The sequence below is a fragment of the Pararge aegeria genome, chromosome 11 (genome assembly GCF_905163445.1).
Source record: "Pararge aegeria chromosome 11, ilParAegt1.1, whole genome shotgun sequence".
Taxonomy (NCBI): domain Eukaryota; kingdom Metazoa; phylum Arthropoda; class Insecta; order Lepidoptera; family Nymphalidae; genus Pararge; species Pararge aegeria.
Genome location: NC_053190.1, coordinates 11,601,076 through 11,617,777, shown reverse-complemented (window position 1 = coordinate 11,617,777; position 16,702 = coordinate 11,601,076). Strand labels below are relative to the sequence as shown.

The window sequence follows — 16,702 nt, the reverse complement described above, 5'->3', positions numbered from 1 at the left end:
ATGCAACAAATGAAAGCATTTAAAATTGATAATTTACGCTTGTTATATTGGTAATGGGTGCACGAAATGTTGTTTTTTTATATTTATGTGAAACAATATATTATAATAATATTTTTCAATTTATAATAAATCGGTGTTAGCGTGAATAAGGATAGCATTTTTATAAAAAAAATATTTACTTTGTTTTATATTTAAAAAATAAATATTTTTACACTTTTTAAAGTTTTTAATTATTTTATTATATATTTCTTATAGCCATTTTATCCGAAAAATCTGTTTTTAGTATAAAAAAATAAGTCAAAGTAAAATTAACTAATGCGAAAAGAGGAATTTTATGGCTTATTCTAATGTAGATAAATAAAACTAGATTGACCGTAGCCATAAAGTATTTTTTCACGCTCTGGCACATTTTGTTGATAGTTGCTGTTAATTGAAGTGTGGCAAAACAACAGTTATTTATTGCGACGTTATGCCGCGACGTATATTGTTTGACTTTGAGACGACGCAGTTCCGGGATATGACAGATTACATTTATCTCTAACCTAAGGTGTCTACCGATCTGCTAAATCTATGTATTAAGGTGCAACTGGGCTATTTGTCAAGCAGAATGGAAACCTAAAGAGCTTTAAGCTGTTACCCAAAATCGGTGAGTATTTAGATACCTATGGCGTCTTACGACACCCAATAGGTTTAGTTGATATTTTATGTCATAGCACGCTTCGATCGCGGCTTCCTTCGTCCGGGTTTGTTGCCGAATAGATAGAATAGAAGAAAAGGTTGAATAAATTTACATACCTAAGTACCTACTACATATAACATATAATACCTTTACCTCTTCATGAACTTTTTTGACGGTGTCTAACTGGTGGCAACCCAATGATTTAATCTGTTATAGATACATCAACTCAGTTGTGCGCGCGGCCCTATGTGTGGGTAAACCTTGTACATATACAGTGACTTTGTGTGCGTGACAAGAGGTACAGTCGGGTACAAATACAAATACAGTTATTTACGGGTTATATACGGGTTTTTTTTTAAAAAAACAGTTATTTGGTAATTTAATGTTTATTTATTGAACATTATTCTGAATCGCTACTTGAAAAATCAAATGATGAATTTTCGGATTCGCTGCTCTCATCAAGGTTAATTATGAATTCTGACTCCATGTCAAAATGTCTATAGTATTCTTCTTCTTTCTTTTGTACATGTCGACAAGTATTACCCCACATCCCTTCATCAATTTGACTTAAACATTCATTTATGAGTTTCATTATTTCCGTCACATTTTGGTCGACATTACGCGAAGCAATATAATTTTTTAAAATTCCCCACACATTTTCTATGGGGTTTAGTTCAGGATGATATGGTGGCAATCGAAGAACTTTTATGCCATATCGCTGAAGTATGTCATCAATCTTGTAACAGATATAGTTTTCTTTATTTTTTTTAATCAAATCATACAGTTCAATTTTTTTCATATCTTGATTAAAAGCTATATTTTTTTCTGTCAGCCATCTCTGCATTTCTATTTTTTTGGAATTCGAATTTGGGGCTCTGTCATTTTGAACGTTATGGTATGAGGCATTATCAAGCACAACCACAGAGTTAGGTGGAAGATTCGGTACTAGACGTTCTTTTAGCCACTTTTCATAGTTTTCCGCGTTCATGTTAGAATGGTAATCACCAGAAACACTATTTGCTTTGTATGTCAATAGTGCGTTAGGTACGAAACCTTGTTCTGAACCAGCATGCACAATGATAATTCTTTGTCCTTTCGACAGGTTTCTCTTTAAAGGTGGTCCATCTTTATTACCCCATCCTTTGTTTTGAACATGATTAGTTAAGATATAGCTCTCATCTGTATATACGATACACCGATTTTCTTGACGGTATCTGAGTAAATTTTTTAGGTAGGAAAATCGTAGTTTTTGGATGTCATGCCGCTCTATAATAACACGTCTGTTATCCACAGTTTTTCGCCATTTGTATCCCAACTTTAACAAAGCTGTACGCAGAGTCGAAATACTTCCATCATAGTTAAGTTTATCTTGAAATATTCCTTTCAACTTTAGCAAGGTAGGTAACTCACGATGTTCTAAATGGTAATTTTGAATAGTGGAACGTATAACATCAACGTTAAAGTTGTCTAATTCTAACTTCTTTAAACGTTTTTTACGGTCTTTATGCGGAGATTTAAACTTAGAGTCAGATTCTTTTCCTTCAGCCAATATATTAGTAACTGTTCTCTCTGATACCCCCACTGCCATTGCTGTTCTTTTCCGTACGCTATTTAAATGTTCACTTAGTTTCGATATTAAAATTGGACTTGCACTGCAAACTGGATCACTTACTAGTTCCAATATATCTCTCGCATCTATTTTCAGAAATTCGTATACCTTAGCAATGGTTTCTCGAGTCTAAAACAATAATACGTAAACGTCAACAAGGATATATTTTTTCGTATATAGAATCATAATAAATACCTATTCATTACATCTAAATTTAAAAATAAAAAATATTTACCTGACTCCTTAAACATTTTTTCCGTGAAGAACTAGACATTTTCGTAAACGACTGTACCCGTAAGAAAAAGCGATAGGAACACGTCTTGCTCGAACGACGACTGCCGCGTCACTGCCACACGAATGAAAGTTGTATATTTACAAGCGCACGCACACATAGGGCCGCGCGCACAACTGAGTTGAAGTATCTATACTGTATTTTTAAGCTCACTGTGGCAACCAGTCAAAAGAATATTTGGTACAAGCGATCCGCCCCGGCTTTGCACGGGTGCGTCACCCGCCCTGCCCCTTTTTACCTCTATACTTATAATAAAACTGTAACTGGAAGATTTCTGTACATTTAATATATTTTGAATATTTTAACCGGGGGATGCTTTATAATAGATACTGAGTCCAAAACAGATTTTTATTTAATTTTTGTCTGTCTGTGTCTGTCCGCGCATCGTGTGAAAACTACTGAACGGATTTAAATAAAATTTGGCATAGTGGTAGCTGGTATGGAGATCTGATAAATATTGTCGGAGATAAAGGACATAACTCTTCACAGATAACAGCAAGTCGCAAGGCATATGGGACAGCGATCGATTGCATGCGTACTATCCTACTAATACTATAAATGCAAAAGAAAAAGAATAATATAAATATTAAGTTTGACTGTATACCTGAAAATTCATTTTTAAATTATTCAAATTGAACCTATCGCTTAGAAGTTGCGACGGGTATAGAATAACACGTACGGCGACGCCGGCCACGAATAACATAGTTTGGAAATAAAACTGGACCTGGCAGGTAGCGCTGCAATTAGTTTCTAGGTTTTTTTAAGATATTAAAACGATTTGGTGCAGACGAAGTTGCGCGGGTCAGCGTATTCTCTTATATATTCAAGATATTTAGTTCTATTATAAGTATGCTGTAAAGGATAATTTTGATCCACATGAAATGCAGAACGTATTTCATGTATTTGATTGGGTAAGGAATAATACTTGTACCTATCGTTTGAAAAAGCTTGTACCAATAATTTGTTTGTAAAATGGAAAAGATAAAAATGGTTACTGTGAGTTATCTTTTGGAAATAAACATGTAAGTAACCATCGCGGACTTTTTTATTGAAAATTTTAAGATATACAATTCCAAATAAAATACATTGATTTTCTAAACAAAACAAACAAATCTATCTCGTAAGATTTAGTTAATGGTTTGTTAAGACATCCCATTACAAATCTTTGAATTTCTTGGTTTGTCTCTTGTATAATATGCATGTGTACTACATATAAACCTTCATGTTGAACCACTCTATCCATTGCTGAAAACTGCATTATAATCCGTCGCGTAATTCTAGTTTAAAAGATCTAAGCGTACCAAGGGCGGGAGTGCCTTTGTTATAGGTAAACTATTTAAATGGATGCACAACTAGAACTGTCTAATTATGCTAAAACCAGTTGGGAACCTATCGAAAAAGTAACCGAATACGACAGCAAGTTAGCGGGGCTAAGATACGCAATCCAGTGCTAACTTGTCATTGAATTAAAAAAAACATACACCCACCCACCCACGAAGAGATTCTGTCGAGGAAATCTCAAGTGAGTCAGTCGTAAAACTGATAGATAGTACCTTTATACTGGATATTAGGTAAAAGTCCATTAGATCGTAAGATCAATTTGGTTAAACCATCTCCTTTCTGCCATCGAACTGCGAGGCACCGAAATAATCTGCACTGTTACGTTGTTGAAATACCATCAACACGTACAAAGAGTTTTGCTTTTTTCTCACTGATCGGCACCGCAAGGGCCTGGGATGCCCTCCCAAGTCCCATCGTCTGTCTTCCCCGATACCTATAATTGGGTACCTTCAAATCAAGACTGAATCTTCTAGGCAAGCGCGCCCCATCTTAGGCTGCATCATCAATAAGCTGCAAAAAAAAGTACGTTCATGTACGTTTAAATTACCTACTAGTGTTTATTTTGTCTTTGTTACCTAGTGTGGATCCTCATTGTAGGTATGTAGCTATTACGGGTGGGTTACCTATAATAAATAATAAGCTATATCCTTCATCATGTAGAAACTGTTGATATGTACGTAGGGTACCTATAAATAGTACCTATTGACTACATCATATTATAGGATCTGTAGGTAGGTATAGCAGCATGGCGGATTCAACGAGGGCTGTTATCGATTTTCTTGTGTCCATCCTGTAAAAGGACACACATTCATAGAGAGGGATACAAATACCTCTTTACACGAGTTAATGGAAGAGACGATATTTCCTGTCTGTTTATATGTACGCTCATCTGTAACTTCGTATATATCCTAAACTGCCATCGAGCATGTCGAATTTCGTAATCATATGTAGATTGTATTATAAGGACGTACCTAGAAGAAAACAAAAATAACGGTAATTTAATGAATAATCTATTAATGTAGCATATAAAAATATAATGGAGGTTCACTCGTAATATGTAGTTTTTATTAAATGAAACAGCATCGAAATTATTTTATTAGCTGTTTATCAAGTAAATTAGCTGTTTAACAATTTTAAAAACAACGAAATACGATGGCATTATTTCTTTGTGGGCTCTAAATGTGCCCACTCGTAGGTAGCGGCGCAAAAGTTTGAAGAGATAATGGTTCGATACCAACACATAAATAAGTACCTTTAACAAAGGTATAGCATATGTACGCCAAATTGTTTTATTTGTAATAGTAATTGGTAAAGTGTGATAGGATTTATCAACTATGCACTACATTTAGTTATTATACTTACAACTCGAGACGTGACTATGAATACGACAGTCAGCGCGCACCTATCGTACCGATATGACCGTCGACGTTCCAATTTACGTTCATAAAATATTACGAACTTGAGCAAGATATCGAAATTCTCAATGTTTCTATTACTCAACAGCTGAGTTTAGCTGTATTTTACTAATTTTATAATAAAGTACAGTGTGTTATATTAATTTGTGATTGGAATAGTGTGGCGTTTAATAAACTTTTATAAGGATAAAAGACGAAAGGAATGGTGTTGAGCGATTGTGCCATGGACAGATTTGCGAAAATGTCAAAGTTCATTTGTAGAGGTAGTGTTCGATTTGTGAAAAAATAAATATGTTTGTTAGAAGGTGTGTAAGAAATGGAATATTGTGATTTGTGAAAATGTGTATTTATTTTATCACAAGCCTCAAGGTGAATATTAAGTGATTATGGTTTAAGACGCAAAAAACATAGCTTTTTTAAAGCGTTGCTATTATTTGAACGTTTTAAGAACGATTAGCTTAATTAACAACAATTCTAACATAGGTTCAATTGTTTTTTTACGTAGCTATTTCTCATACATAAATGTATAGGCTTAGGATTCAGTTAGCTTTAAATTAAATTATCAACGATTTATAAAAAAAGTATAGGGGAAGTAGGGGTAGAATGGTGCAGTTGTTAATTTATTTATTTTATGAAATAAAATTATAAGAAATAATTTAGTTTTTTATTCCTAAGTATGTAACAAAACAAAAGTGAAAAATATTCTGTGAAATTCATCTTAAAATTGTTTGTTACTTAGTTGCTAAGTTCAAAAAGACAGATTTGTCTTATCTGATATTATGAGTTTACGAGCTGTGCCCGCAGCTTCGCCTGACCCTTTCATAATCATATTAAAGAGTGAAATCACAATGTCCCGTATCAAATGTCCAGAATGCAAGATATCCCTGTGCCAAATTTCATTTAGATTGGTGTGGTGGTTGAGCCATATATAGATATCCAATAATTAACTTATCAATATCGTTAGTGTTATTTATTATTTTATTCAATGAAAAATATACATTTTTTATGTTAACATAACAATATCTGTTACGGCGTAACATAATCCCAGTCGGGTTAGTATAATAGTATTTCATATAAAGACAGTATTTTGCAATAATGGATATGTTGTGAACTATTCATGATAGCGTACCATGTTATTTTATATGGAGAACCAAACATCATAATTTGACTACTTTGTGATTCATTTTAGACAGATATACTATATTTTGACAATTGATACACTCTACTCTACACTTAAATTAAATCTTAAATTTTATTTGTTGTCCTTAATTTACTTATGAGTAAAAATAAAAATAAAAATAAAAATAGCCTTTATTCTCTGACTAAATACATTTTTGCTTATACACTACTAGTTACTAAATCTATTATTTAATTAAGTTATATTTATTCCTAAAAAAATTGTAACACCAGCGCGCTTAGTCAGGCTGTCCTTGGACATAGGCCTCCTCTAGAATACTCCAGTGTGCTCTGTCTCTGGCTATTCTGCGCCATCCTTTTGGCAGGTCATCTTCCCACCTTTTTTGTGGCCGTCCTTTTTTTCTCTTGCCATCTCTAGGGTACCAAGATATAATTTCTTTAGTCCATTTTTCTTTCGAGGATCTAACTACATGGCCAGTCCAGCGCCATTTTAGCCTCTTAATCTTTCTGGGGACATCCGTTACTCCTGTGGCCTTCCTAATTTTCCTTATGCTCCACTTGTCTTTCAGCTTAATATTCAACATGCTCCTTTCCATTCTATGTTGGCATACTTTGAGCTTCTGTTGGTGAGCTTTCGTTAATCCCCAGGTTTGACATCCATAAGTGAGGATTGGGAGAATACACATGTTATATACCTTGGATTTGGTTGACATTGGAATATCTTTGCTTTTTAGTACTTCTTTGAGTGACCAGTATCGAGCCCAGCTGTTGTTCACTCGCCTTTGCAATTCCTTGTCCATCTGCATGTTTGGTGAGATTATTTGTCCTAAATAGACATATTCGTCCACATATTCTATCTCTTGGTTGTTTACTTTTATAGTTTGTTTATGCCTATTTGTCATAACCTTCGTTTTGGAAGTGTTGATGGTGAGACCTGCTTTCCGGCTTTTTGATGCTAGTTGGTTTAGCATTTCTTGTAGAGTGTCTGGGTCATCGGTAAATAGCACTAAGTCGTCTGCGAATCTCAGGTGTGTCAGTTTGCATCCATTTATATTAATTCCTAACTCTTCCCACTGTAGATTTCTAAAAATTTCTTCTAGCACAGCTAAGAAGAGTTTAGGAGACAAAGGATCTCCTTGCCTTACTCCTTTCTTTATTTTGAACTCCTCTCCAATTCTTTCCAACTTCACTTTTGCTGTGCTGTTGCTGTATATATTTCTAATGAGTCTGATATATTTATTTTCTATTCCTTGACTGGCAAGGGCTTTATATATGTAGTTGTGAGAAAGGGAATCGAATGCCTTATTGTAGTCTATAAATGATATATAGTATGATTTACCATACTCATTATATTTTTCAACAACTTGTTTCACTACATGTATGTGGTCTACTGTTGAAAAATCAGCTCTAAAACCCGCCTGTTCTCTAGGCTGTTCTTCGTCTAACCTTTTAGTGAGCCGGTCTAAGATGATTTTAGAAAATATTTTATAAATTGTTGTCATTAGGCTTATTGGTCTATAGTTGTCCATATTGTCTCTGTCCCCTTTTTTGTGAATTAGCACTATAGTTGACCTGGTCCATTGTTCTGGAACAACTTCCTTGTCCAAGATGTTATTGAATAGGTTAGTCAGTGGGCCAAGCAAAATGTCTAATATCCCCTTTAGCAGCTCGCCGGTCACTCCGTCCTCACCAGGGGCTTTATAGTTTTTTTTGAGATAGAATGGCTTTCATGGTTTCGCCTTCTAATATGTGTGGGACTTCCTCCACGTTTGGGCCTTGGGCCGATATTGATAACTCTGTTGAGTTATAAAGATCCCTGAAGAAGTCGGTGGCGATTTTGCAGATCAATGCTCTTTTTGACGTTTCCATTTCCTTGTTTCCTTTGTCTTTACCCTTCATTTTTGGTATCCAAGACGAATGATTTTTAAGTTTATTCATTGCTCTCTTGATTCCTCCTGTTTTTTCGATTTCAAAATGAATTCTGTTGAGACGTGTCTTTTTTTTTATGGTGTCTTATACTTGATGTGATCTTTTTACTAATTTCTTCTATCTTTTTGATGTTCTTTTTTCTATCTGTTAACAATTTTGTTCTTTCGTTTATTAATATCTTTGCGTTATGTCCTATTCTGTCCTTATTTGTCCGTTTCATGTTATGTGTTAATTCGGTTCTTAGTTTGGTTAGTATTTTTTCAAGTTCATTGTATTTTTCTTGTATGGAATAGTTCGATTTAAGGTTGTCTAGTTGTTCTTTAGCTTTATTTCGTATATTTTCTGGGATTGGAATAGGTATTTGATCCGATATGTTTTTTATGTGTTTTCTTGTTTTCCGCTTGTTAGTAATTTTTTAAGGTGGCTCTAACCATCCTATGATTTGTACTAAAATTGAGTTGATTTATAATGCTAACATCATTAAATAAATTAGGCTTGTTAGTTAATATAAAATCTATTTCATTTTTATGTTTTCCATCCGGTGAGATCCATGTCCATTTCCTGTTTATTTTTTTCTTGTAGTAGGTGTTCATTATTCTTAGATTTGATTCCAGAGAAAGATCGATTAATTTTTGTCCGTTTTTATTACGTTTGCCTTGGCTATAGAGACCAATGACATTTTTTTCTCCTTCTTGCTGGCAACCTATTTGGCTGTTGAAATCTCCCATTACAATTTTGTTTTTGTTGCTTTCTTCAATGGTGTCCAGTAGCGATGCATAAAATAAATCTTTATCTTCTTCCTTGGCTTGTTCTGTGGGTGCATACACTTGTATAATAGACCATGGATCTTTTCCTTCTTGTAAAGCCAGATCTAAAACGGCAATTCTTTCTGATTTACTTCTAAATTGTATAATTGATTCTTTTAGTTCCTTTTTGACCATAAAACCTACTCCATGTAGTCCTTTAGTTTCCCCTTTATAGTAAAATATATAATCCTCATACTCTCGCACTTCTTCTCCTAACCGTCGAATTTCGCTCAATCCTAATATATCCCAGTTTATTTTTTCTAGTGCATTCTCTAGTTCTGCAAGTTTGTGATCTGTTCGAAGAGTTCTTGTATTTAAAGTTGCTATAATTAGCTTAGTTTTATCTTTTCCTTTTATGGCGTTCAATATAAATTTGGGTAAAAGTTTAGGTTTAAATGAATTTTCAAATTTTCCTAATTTTTGTAAGCATTCCAGAGGGTGTTGGTCGGAAATCCCAAGGTGACCAGCCTGATTGGGATCATTTATTGTTGTTTTGTTTTTTTCTTCTGTTTCTGACTTTTTAGTTTTCCGTTTGCGGTTGGTGTTACTTAGTTGCTAATTCTTGCTGCTGGTTCCACTAAATGAGAGCGATCTCGCTTTGTCAAAATAGTGAACTCTGCCCATTTTAGTCTTGTTGATGTTCAGTTTCTCTTCATTAGGTAAGTTTGGCGATGTTGTAGGTGACCTTTTCCGTTTTTCTTTGTTTTCTTTTATTATTAGTCGATCGTAGGAGATAAACCCTTCTTTGCCTTTTTCTAGTTCTTCTTTTAGTTTATTCTTTAATTCTTTCCTTTTTAATAGTACTTCTTTGGGATAATCTTCTGTTACATATATATTTTCTGGAAGATGCTTTTTATTCCTTAGAAGTTCCATTTTCCGCCAGTACAATGTGAGTGACATGCATATAGGACGTGTTTTACCATCATTCTTTTTCCCTATTCTTTGAACGTTACTTATCTCCCACTTATCCCAAGCTTCTATCCCTGTCTTCTCACTAACAACGTTCAGGGTTGTTATGACACAATTTAGTAGGTCAGTTAAAGTAGTTTCGGTTTCTTTAACACCATGGATAATTACATTATTTTTCCTTGATTGTCTTTCCAAGTGCTGTGTTTTGGCTTTCAGTGTTTCTACCTCCAGTTTCAACCCAACTATGTCTTTCACAAGAGGTTTTAGTTTTTCATCCATGGTTACATTCATACATTGATTAATATTAGCCGTTTGTTGACTCATCTCCTCCTTCATTTTATTCCATAATAGTTGAAATTGGGGGTCCATTGCTAATTAAAAACTACCAAATTAGTAGTAGTTTATTTATATCTGAGCAATGGCAACACTACCTCTGGATGTCAAGTGTCGTGTTATGTCACTGTCAGAAATGTCAAGTAAGTGTATTCAAAATGAAATTGCCGGTAAAATGGATTCTAACCTCGGAATTGTTTGTAATTACTTGCGTATTTTCCAGTTTTCTTGGATGTTTATTCGTTAAAATCACTGTGTAATCCGGTTTCGCTAGTCTTCACGATTTAAATTTGCGCTTTGGTGTGTGTTTTTCTGCACTTTAAACACTTTATCGGAATATAATCGCGGGAGCACTCTATTTAGCAGTCGGCTGTTTTACTTATGAGTACTAAGACTAATCTTAACTTTTGTAAAAATTAACATATTTTCTGGAAAAATTAGGTTTATTGATCTTTTGTTTTTGTTACAGAATAATTTCATCTAATAACTGATACAATCAGTAACCAAAATGTTAATCAAAGAGTATAGAATTCCTCTGCCTCTGACTGTTGAAGAGTATCGCATAGCTCAGCTGTATATGATAGCAAAGAAAAGCAAAGAAGAGAGCACAGGTGAAGGCAGCGGAGTCGAAATAATTGTTAACGAGCCATATGAAGATGGACCTGGAGGAAAAGGTCAGTATACTCAAAAAATCTATCATGTTGGTAGCCATTTGCCAGGATGGTTTAAAAGTTTACTTCCTAAATCAGCTTTAACAGTATCTGAAGAAGCTTGGAATGCCTATCCTTATACTAAAACCAGATACACATGTCCATTTGTTGAAAAGTTTTCCTTGGAAATTGAAACTTATTATTTTTCTGACAATGGCCATCAAGACAATGTCTTTAAGTTGAAAGGAAGTGATTTAAAAAATAGAATAGTTGATGTTATAGATGTTGTTAAGGATCAATTGTATGGTACTGACTATGTAAAAGAGGAAGATCCAAAGCTTTATGTTTCTCAGAAATGTAATAGAGGACCATTGTCTGATTCTTGGTTAGAAGAATATTGGAGGGAAGTGCAAGGAAAACCACAACCATTACCTAATGGAATGTCACTTATGTGTGCTTATAAATTATGTAGAGTTGAATTTCGCTACTGGGGAATGCAAACTAAACTTGAGAAATTTATTCATGATGTAGCATTAAGAAAAACGATGCTTCGTGCACACAGACAAGCATGGGCTTGGCAAGATGAGTGGCATGGACTTACAATGGAAGACATTCGAGAAATTGAAAGACAAACGCAGTTGGCATTGCAAAAGAAAATGGCAGGTGAAGCTGGTGAGGAAACTGATTTGTCTGAGGAAAACTCAAAGTCCTTGGCAGCAACTATGAGTAGCCTAGAGAAAACTGAAGATTCAGCGAGTCCACTTACAAACAAGAAAACTAATATTGAACAAAGAGGTCAAAAACAGTTGAGCCCAGAAAATTCTCCTCCTTCAGAACCAAAGTCTTCTAAATCAAATCTCAGATCCTCTTCTTCAGGTTCCCTCAAAAGTTTACAAACTCAAGTTGCTAACTGGAGAATGGAGACCTTAGTACGAGAATCAGAAACAGAGACTGGTTCAGAAGATGAATTTTATGATTGCGAGTCTTCATATAATAAATGGTCATCAATGTGTTCTTTGGATGAAGCTGAAATTGATATATCACCAACTCAGGGAGAAAATAATCAAGATGACAGCATATTTAATCCATCGTTTTTGAAACGAGTAACTTCTGAAAGAGGTTCTCGCCGAATTCCAACGTTGCACAGCCACCAGAGTATAGATGGTTGTCCTGAAACTCCGGTTCATAGTTCATGCCCAACAACTGTTTTAATTCTTGTATTTCATGCAGGCAGTGTCCTTGATGCAAATGTCGATATGACTGCCAAAAAGTCTGATGTTACAACTTTCAAAGGGGCTTTTGAATCGGTTATGCGACAACACTATCCTACATTAGTCGGTCGTATTACTATAAAATTAGTATCGTGCCCATCTATTTGTACGGAGGCGCTTGGAGTGCTGTCAACTTTGAGCCCCTACAGTTTTGATTGTTCACCTTCTACAATTGAAACTCCATCTCTCACCAATGACCTTATTCCAATCGGTGCTATACCGTTGATTGCAACATCGTCACCAGAATATAGTGACTATGTCAGTAAAACAATTGTATCAGCAAATCTTGTTTACAATGAATTCATAAAGTCAGACGATGGAAAAGGATTCAATGGTCAAGTGTGTATTGTAGGTGACAGCATGGGTTCTGTTTTAGCTTTTGATGCATTATGTCGTACACTCCGGTATCAGTCACGACATGACAGTGAAAGTAGTATACTTGACACTGAAATAACTATTCCAAGTGAGCCAACTGAAAATTATTTAAATAAATCACACCTACAGGCTCCTACGCCAAGAAGACGGTCTTCTACAGCTAGTGATAACCAGACAAAATTAGAATTTGAAGTCGGTGATATCTTTACTTTTGGTAGTCCATTATCGCTAATTCTTGCTTCAAGAAAAATATCTGATGACAAATTCAAAGACATAATGAAACCACCTGTACAACAAGTCTTCAATTTATTTCATCCTACTGACCCCGTAGCGTCTAGATTAGAACCTTTGTTGTCGGCGAGATTTACAAATCTGCCACCAATAAATGTTGCTAGATATGCTAAGTACCCACTAGGGAATGGTCAACCGTACCATTTAATTGAGTTAATACAAAGTCATCCAACTTTATTTGGAGATCATTTGCCAATGCCACCTACTCCAGTTTTAAGAAGACTTTCGGAGGCCTCTGTACAAAGCACTGTGAGTGGTATGGTTGATAATATACCATTAATTACTATGAATGCCCTTCAACAAAAGTGGTGGGGTCCAAAACGGTTAGATTATGCCCTGTATTGCCCAGAAGGCTTGGCAAATTTCCCTACAAATGCTCTACCACACTTGTTCCATGCAAGTTATTGGGAGAGTTATGATGTTATAGCATTTATTTTAAGGCAGGTAGGTCATTTTGATTTGGCGTTGTATAATCAAGCTGAAGACAAAGAAAGTGCAATGTTTAACCCTGGACAAGATAAAGAAAAATGGATGAGAAAGAGAACTTCAGTGAAATTAAAGAATGTGGCAGCAAATCACAGAGCCAATGACGTTATTGTAAGAGAAGGATGTCCGCAAACATTTACAGCCAGATTTATGTATGGTCCACTTGATATGATAACTTTAACCGGCGAAAAAGTTGACATTCACATGATAAAAGACCCGCCAGCAGGCGAGTGGAACTTATTATCCACAGAAGTAACGGACAAGACCGGAAGAATTATCTATACATTATCAGAAAAGCAAAGTGTAGGCTGTGGAGTTTATCCAGTGAGGGCAGTCGTTAGAGGCGATCACACGAGCTGTACCTTTCATCTGGCGGTTGTACCTCCGCAGACTGAATGCGTAGTATTTAGTATTGATGGTTCCTTTACGGCCAGCGTATCAGTTACCGGTCGGGATCCAAAAGTAAGAGCTGGGGCTGTAGACGTAGTACGATTTTGGCAAGACCTAGGCTACCTCATTCTTTACATAACAGGTAGACCAGACATGCAACAACGAAAAGTTGTTTCATGGCTAGCCGAACATAACTTTCCTCATGGCTTAGTGTTCTTTTCGGATGGATTTTCTACCGACCCTTTAGGTCACAAGGCTGCTCATTTGAATAACTTGATAACAGAGCACGGAGTTATTATACATGCTGCGTATGGTTCGGGGAAAGATATTACTGTATACAATAATTGTGGATTATCTCCGAAGCAAATATATGCTATTGGAAAAATAAGTAAAAAGTATTGTAATATGGCTACCACTTTGAATGATGGATATGCTTCACATTTGGCTGATTTAAAATTACCAGGCGCAGTTAGACCTGCTAGAGGCAATGCACGCCTACTAGTTCCACGTCGACTTCTAGCACCAGTTAGCAGTTCTTCAGTATCTCGTAGTCGTCGTTAAATACGTATATCTGGTGTATTCCCTACATTCTTTCTCAAGCTATGTATTATAATTATTATAATGCATTTGCAATTTCTTCAAATTTGTTATTATAAGAATATTTACTATCAAGATATTAAAGATTAACTTTTCCATTCGGTGAAGTCTATTATATAAACAGAATTATATTTTTTCATTGCAAATATTTCGTGTATTTGAAAACTAAAAAATGTAAATGATGTTTAAATCGTAAATAATTGAATTAAGTCTATTGTCACTGTGTACCTTACTAATTTATTATTAATGTACTATTGTCTATAATCAAGTTACATCTAGACACGGTTACTAATAAGCTAATCGTTTAAATATGTGGTAGGCGTATACTGTTAATCCATTTGTAAGGCTGGGAATCTCATCTTTCGATTTAAGTATAAATCTAGTCTCTTTACGTAACGTATTTAACAATTTAATTAGGTCAGGGCTTTACTAATACATGCTTTTATCTACTTTAACTGCACGTGGTGATTTTCATTTATAAAAATCGTTGAGTATTGATTATACATAATGATTGTATAGTATATGGCGCATTCCAATAAATATTAACTCAAATAGAGATTTTTTAAACGGTTTCTTATAATGTATTAGTAAATTTGACCTTTTTTTTTTTGACGGGGGGGAAATCTTCTCAAAAGATGCCCAATTCTCTGTGGGATAATTTGGGTTATGTGGGATTTCTACCCACATAACCCAAATTCGACCTAACAATGTTATCTCTAGTTATGAAATTGATTATGAATCTTTATTAAAAAAAAAAAAACTTACAAATTGCTTGCGATATGACAATCTTATGCCACGTTTTTATTGTACTCAGTATTCTTAAAAAATATTGATCTTTATTTCATGAATTTCTTATTCATAATTATTTAAGATTTTAGGATATATTTAAGTACCATAAGTGGTCACAATTGATATTAAATCCTCTTGTTATTTATTTATACGTATTATTCAGAGAAATTATATAATATTCCAGTTGAAATTTCGTAGATTTAAGAAATAAAAGTAAACGCTTTTATCTGACTGTGGTTAAACAGCAAATAGATTTTACTCCAGCTGTACTGCTTTGTGCTTATTTTCACTTTTATATTAAAGTTCTTAAATTAGACAAGAGCCATTCATGATACGGATTTTTCAAAATCTTAACTAAGCCATCTCAAAATTTTACCCTGTTATATTAACCAATATCACCAATATTCATGGAGTACTTTTACACCAACTAGTGTTTTAGAGGGAATTTACGTTTTCTAATTTGACTCACTTATTTTAATGCCAATAGTACAGATTCCGTTGTAAGTAAATTTTTAACTAAATCGACAAGTTAATAAATAATGAAGTCTAAACTAAGATATTTTTTATAAAAGAAAAACTATTTTCAAAATCGCTGCCGCTTTTCTAATCTATGCTTATCATAATTTTCATCAAGTATTTTATTGTAATTTCTGAGCGGAAAGTTAATATAGATACTGTTTTTCTCGTAAGTTATAAATGTGTAGGCGAACTAACGTTCGTACCTATTTGATATCAGGTCCTAGCCCTTTATTTATAATCGTTACACACTTGTAGCATAACAATGACACTGTTGCCATACATTTCTGAAGGAAACTTATTTAGTAGGTTTAAAGTAGTGCTCTTCTTTTACAAGAGAAACTTTGTGAAGAAGTCAGCACTACTGTTAGATCTATCAATCTAGTTTAAAGTTTTGCTTACAGCAAAAGAGGTTTTAAAATTATGTGACTTCATACAAAGGCGCTTCATATGTGCGCAGTTTGGATTCCAGGGGCCCGGTTTTGTTAATTAATTCAACGGGTTTTAGTCCTACTACTAATTAACTTAAACCTATAATATATTTTAGACCTTCTACGTGCTAGTTTTAGTAAGTAGTTGGTGTAAATTTTGTTGTATGTTTAGATTGCCATATAAGAAAAAGTACAAATGAATTGTTTTCGGTTTTCTAAGCTGCAGTCAGATTACATTAAGGACTTAATATTAAGTATATACTATGTACAGGTTTTGGATTCTTAATTACGAAGATCAAAAATATTATTGTTTATATTTTTGAACATTATGTAATTTACTGCGTAAAATTATTTCCGAATTATACTAGCCAGTGAGATATTATTACCTCTTTGCGTATTAAGCCAGTGCTCACTTACAGCACTGGCTTAATACGCAAAGATCTACAATGCCCTTTC

The 16,702-nt window shown here is 34.4% G+C and overlaps 2 protein-coding genes across 4 annotated transcripts; one reads left to right on the top strand and one right to left on the bottom strand.

Moving 5' to 3' along the window:
* Nucleotides 1-1,045: 1,045 nt before the first annotated feature.
* On the bottom strand, nucleotides 1,046-2,708 carry LOC120627643. Its single transcript, XM_039895657.1, has 2 exons — nucleotides 2,524-2,708; nucleotides 1,046-2,417 (listed from the first exon to the last, which is right to left on the bottom strand). The coding sequence occupies exons 1-2, from the start codon at nucleotides 2,560-2,562 to the stop codon at nucleotides 1,080-1,082; spliced, it is 1,377 nt and encodes a 458-aa protein (XP_039751591.1). The 5' UTR covers nucleotides 2,563-2,708; the 3' UTR covers nucleotides 1,046-1,079.
* Nucleotides 2,709-5,588: 2,880 nt separating this feature from the next.
* On the top strand, nucleotides 5,589-15,112 carry LOC120627307 (protein retinal degeneration B). Of its 3 annotated transcripts, XM_039895268.1 has the most exons (3): nucleotides 5,596-5,705; nucleotides 10,920-11,124; nucleotides 11,632-15,112. In XM_039895268.1, exons 2-3 carry the CDS (start codon nucleotides 10,959-10,961, stop codon nucleotides 14,472-14,474), a joined length of 3,009 nt encoding a protein of 1,002 aa, XP_039751202.1. In that variant the 5' UTR covers nucleotides 5,596-5,705; nucleotides 10,920-10,958; the 3' UTR covers nucleotides 14,475-15,112. The 3 variants fall into 3 exon arrangements, with proteins under 3 accessions (XP_039751201.1, XP_039751202.1, XP_039751200.1); XM_039895267.1 differs by having other exon boundaries at nucleotides 5,589-5,641; nucleotides 10,920-15,112; XM_039895266.1 differs by having other exon boundaries at nucleotides 10,920-15,112.
* Nucleotides 15,113-16,702: the final 1,590 nt, after the last annotated feature.

Coding starts and splice junctions, on each gene's coding strand:
- LOC120627307 (XM_039895267.1), top strand. CDS start 10,959: ATGTTAATCAAAGAGTATAGAATTCCTCTGCCTCTGACTGTTGAAGAG.
- LOC120627643 (XM_039895657.1), bottom strand. CDS start 2,562: ATGTCTAGTTCTTCACGGAAAAAATGTTTAAGGAGTCAG. Junction 2,418..2,523: donor AAAAATGTTTAAGGAGTCAG/GTAAATATTTTT, acceptor TTATTGTTTTAG/ACTCGAGAAACCATTGCTAA.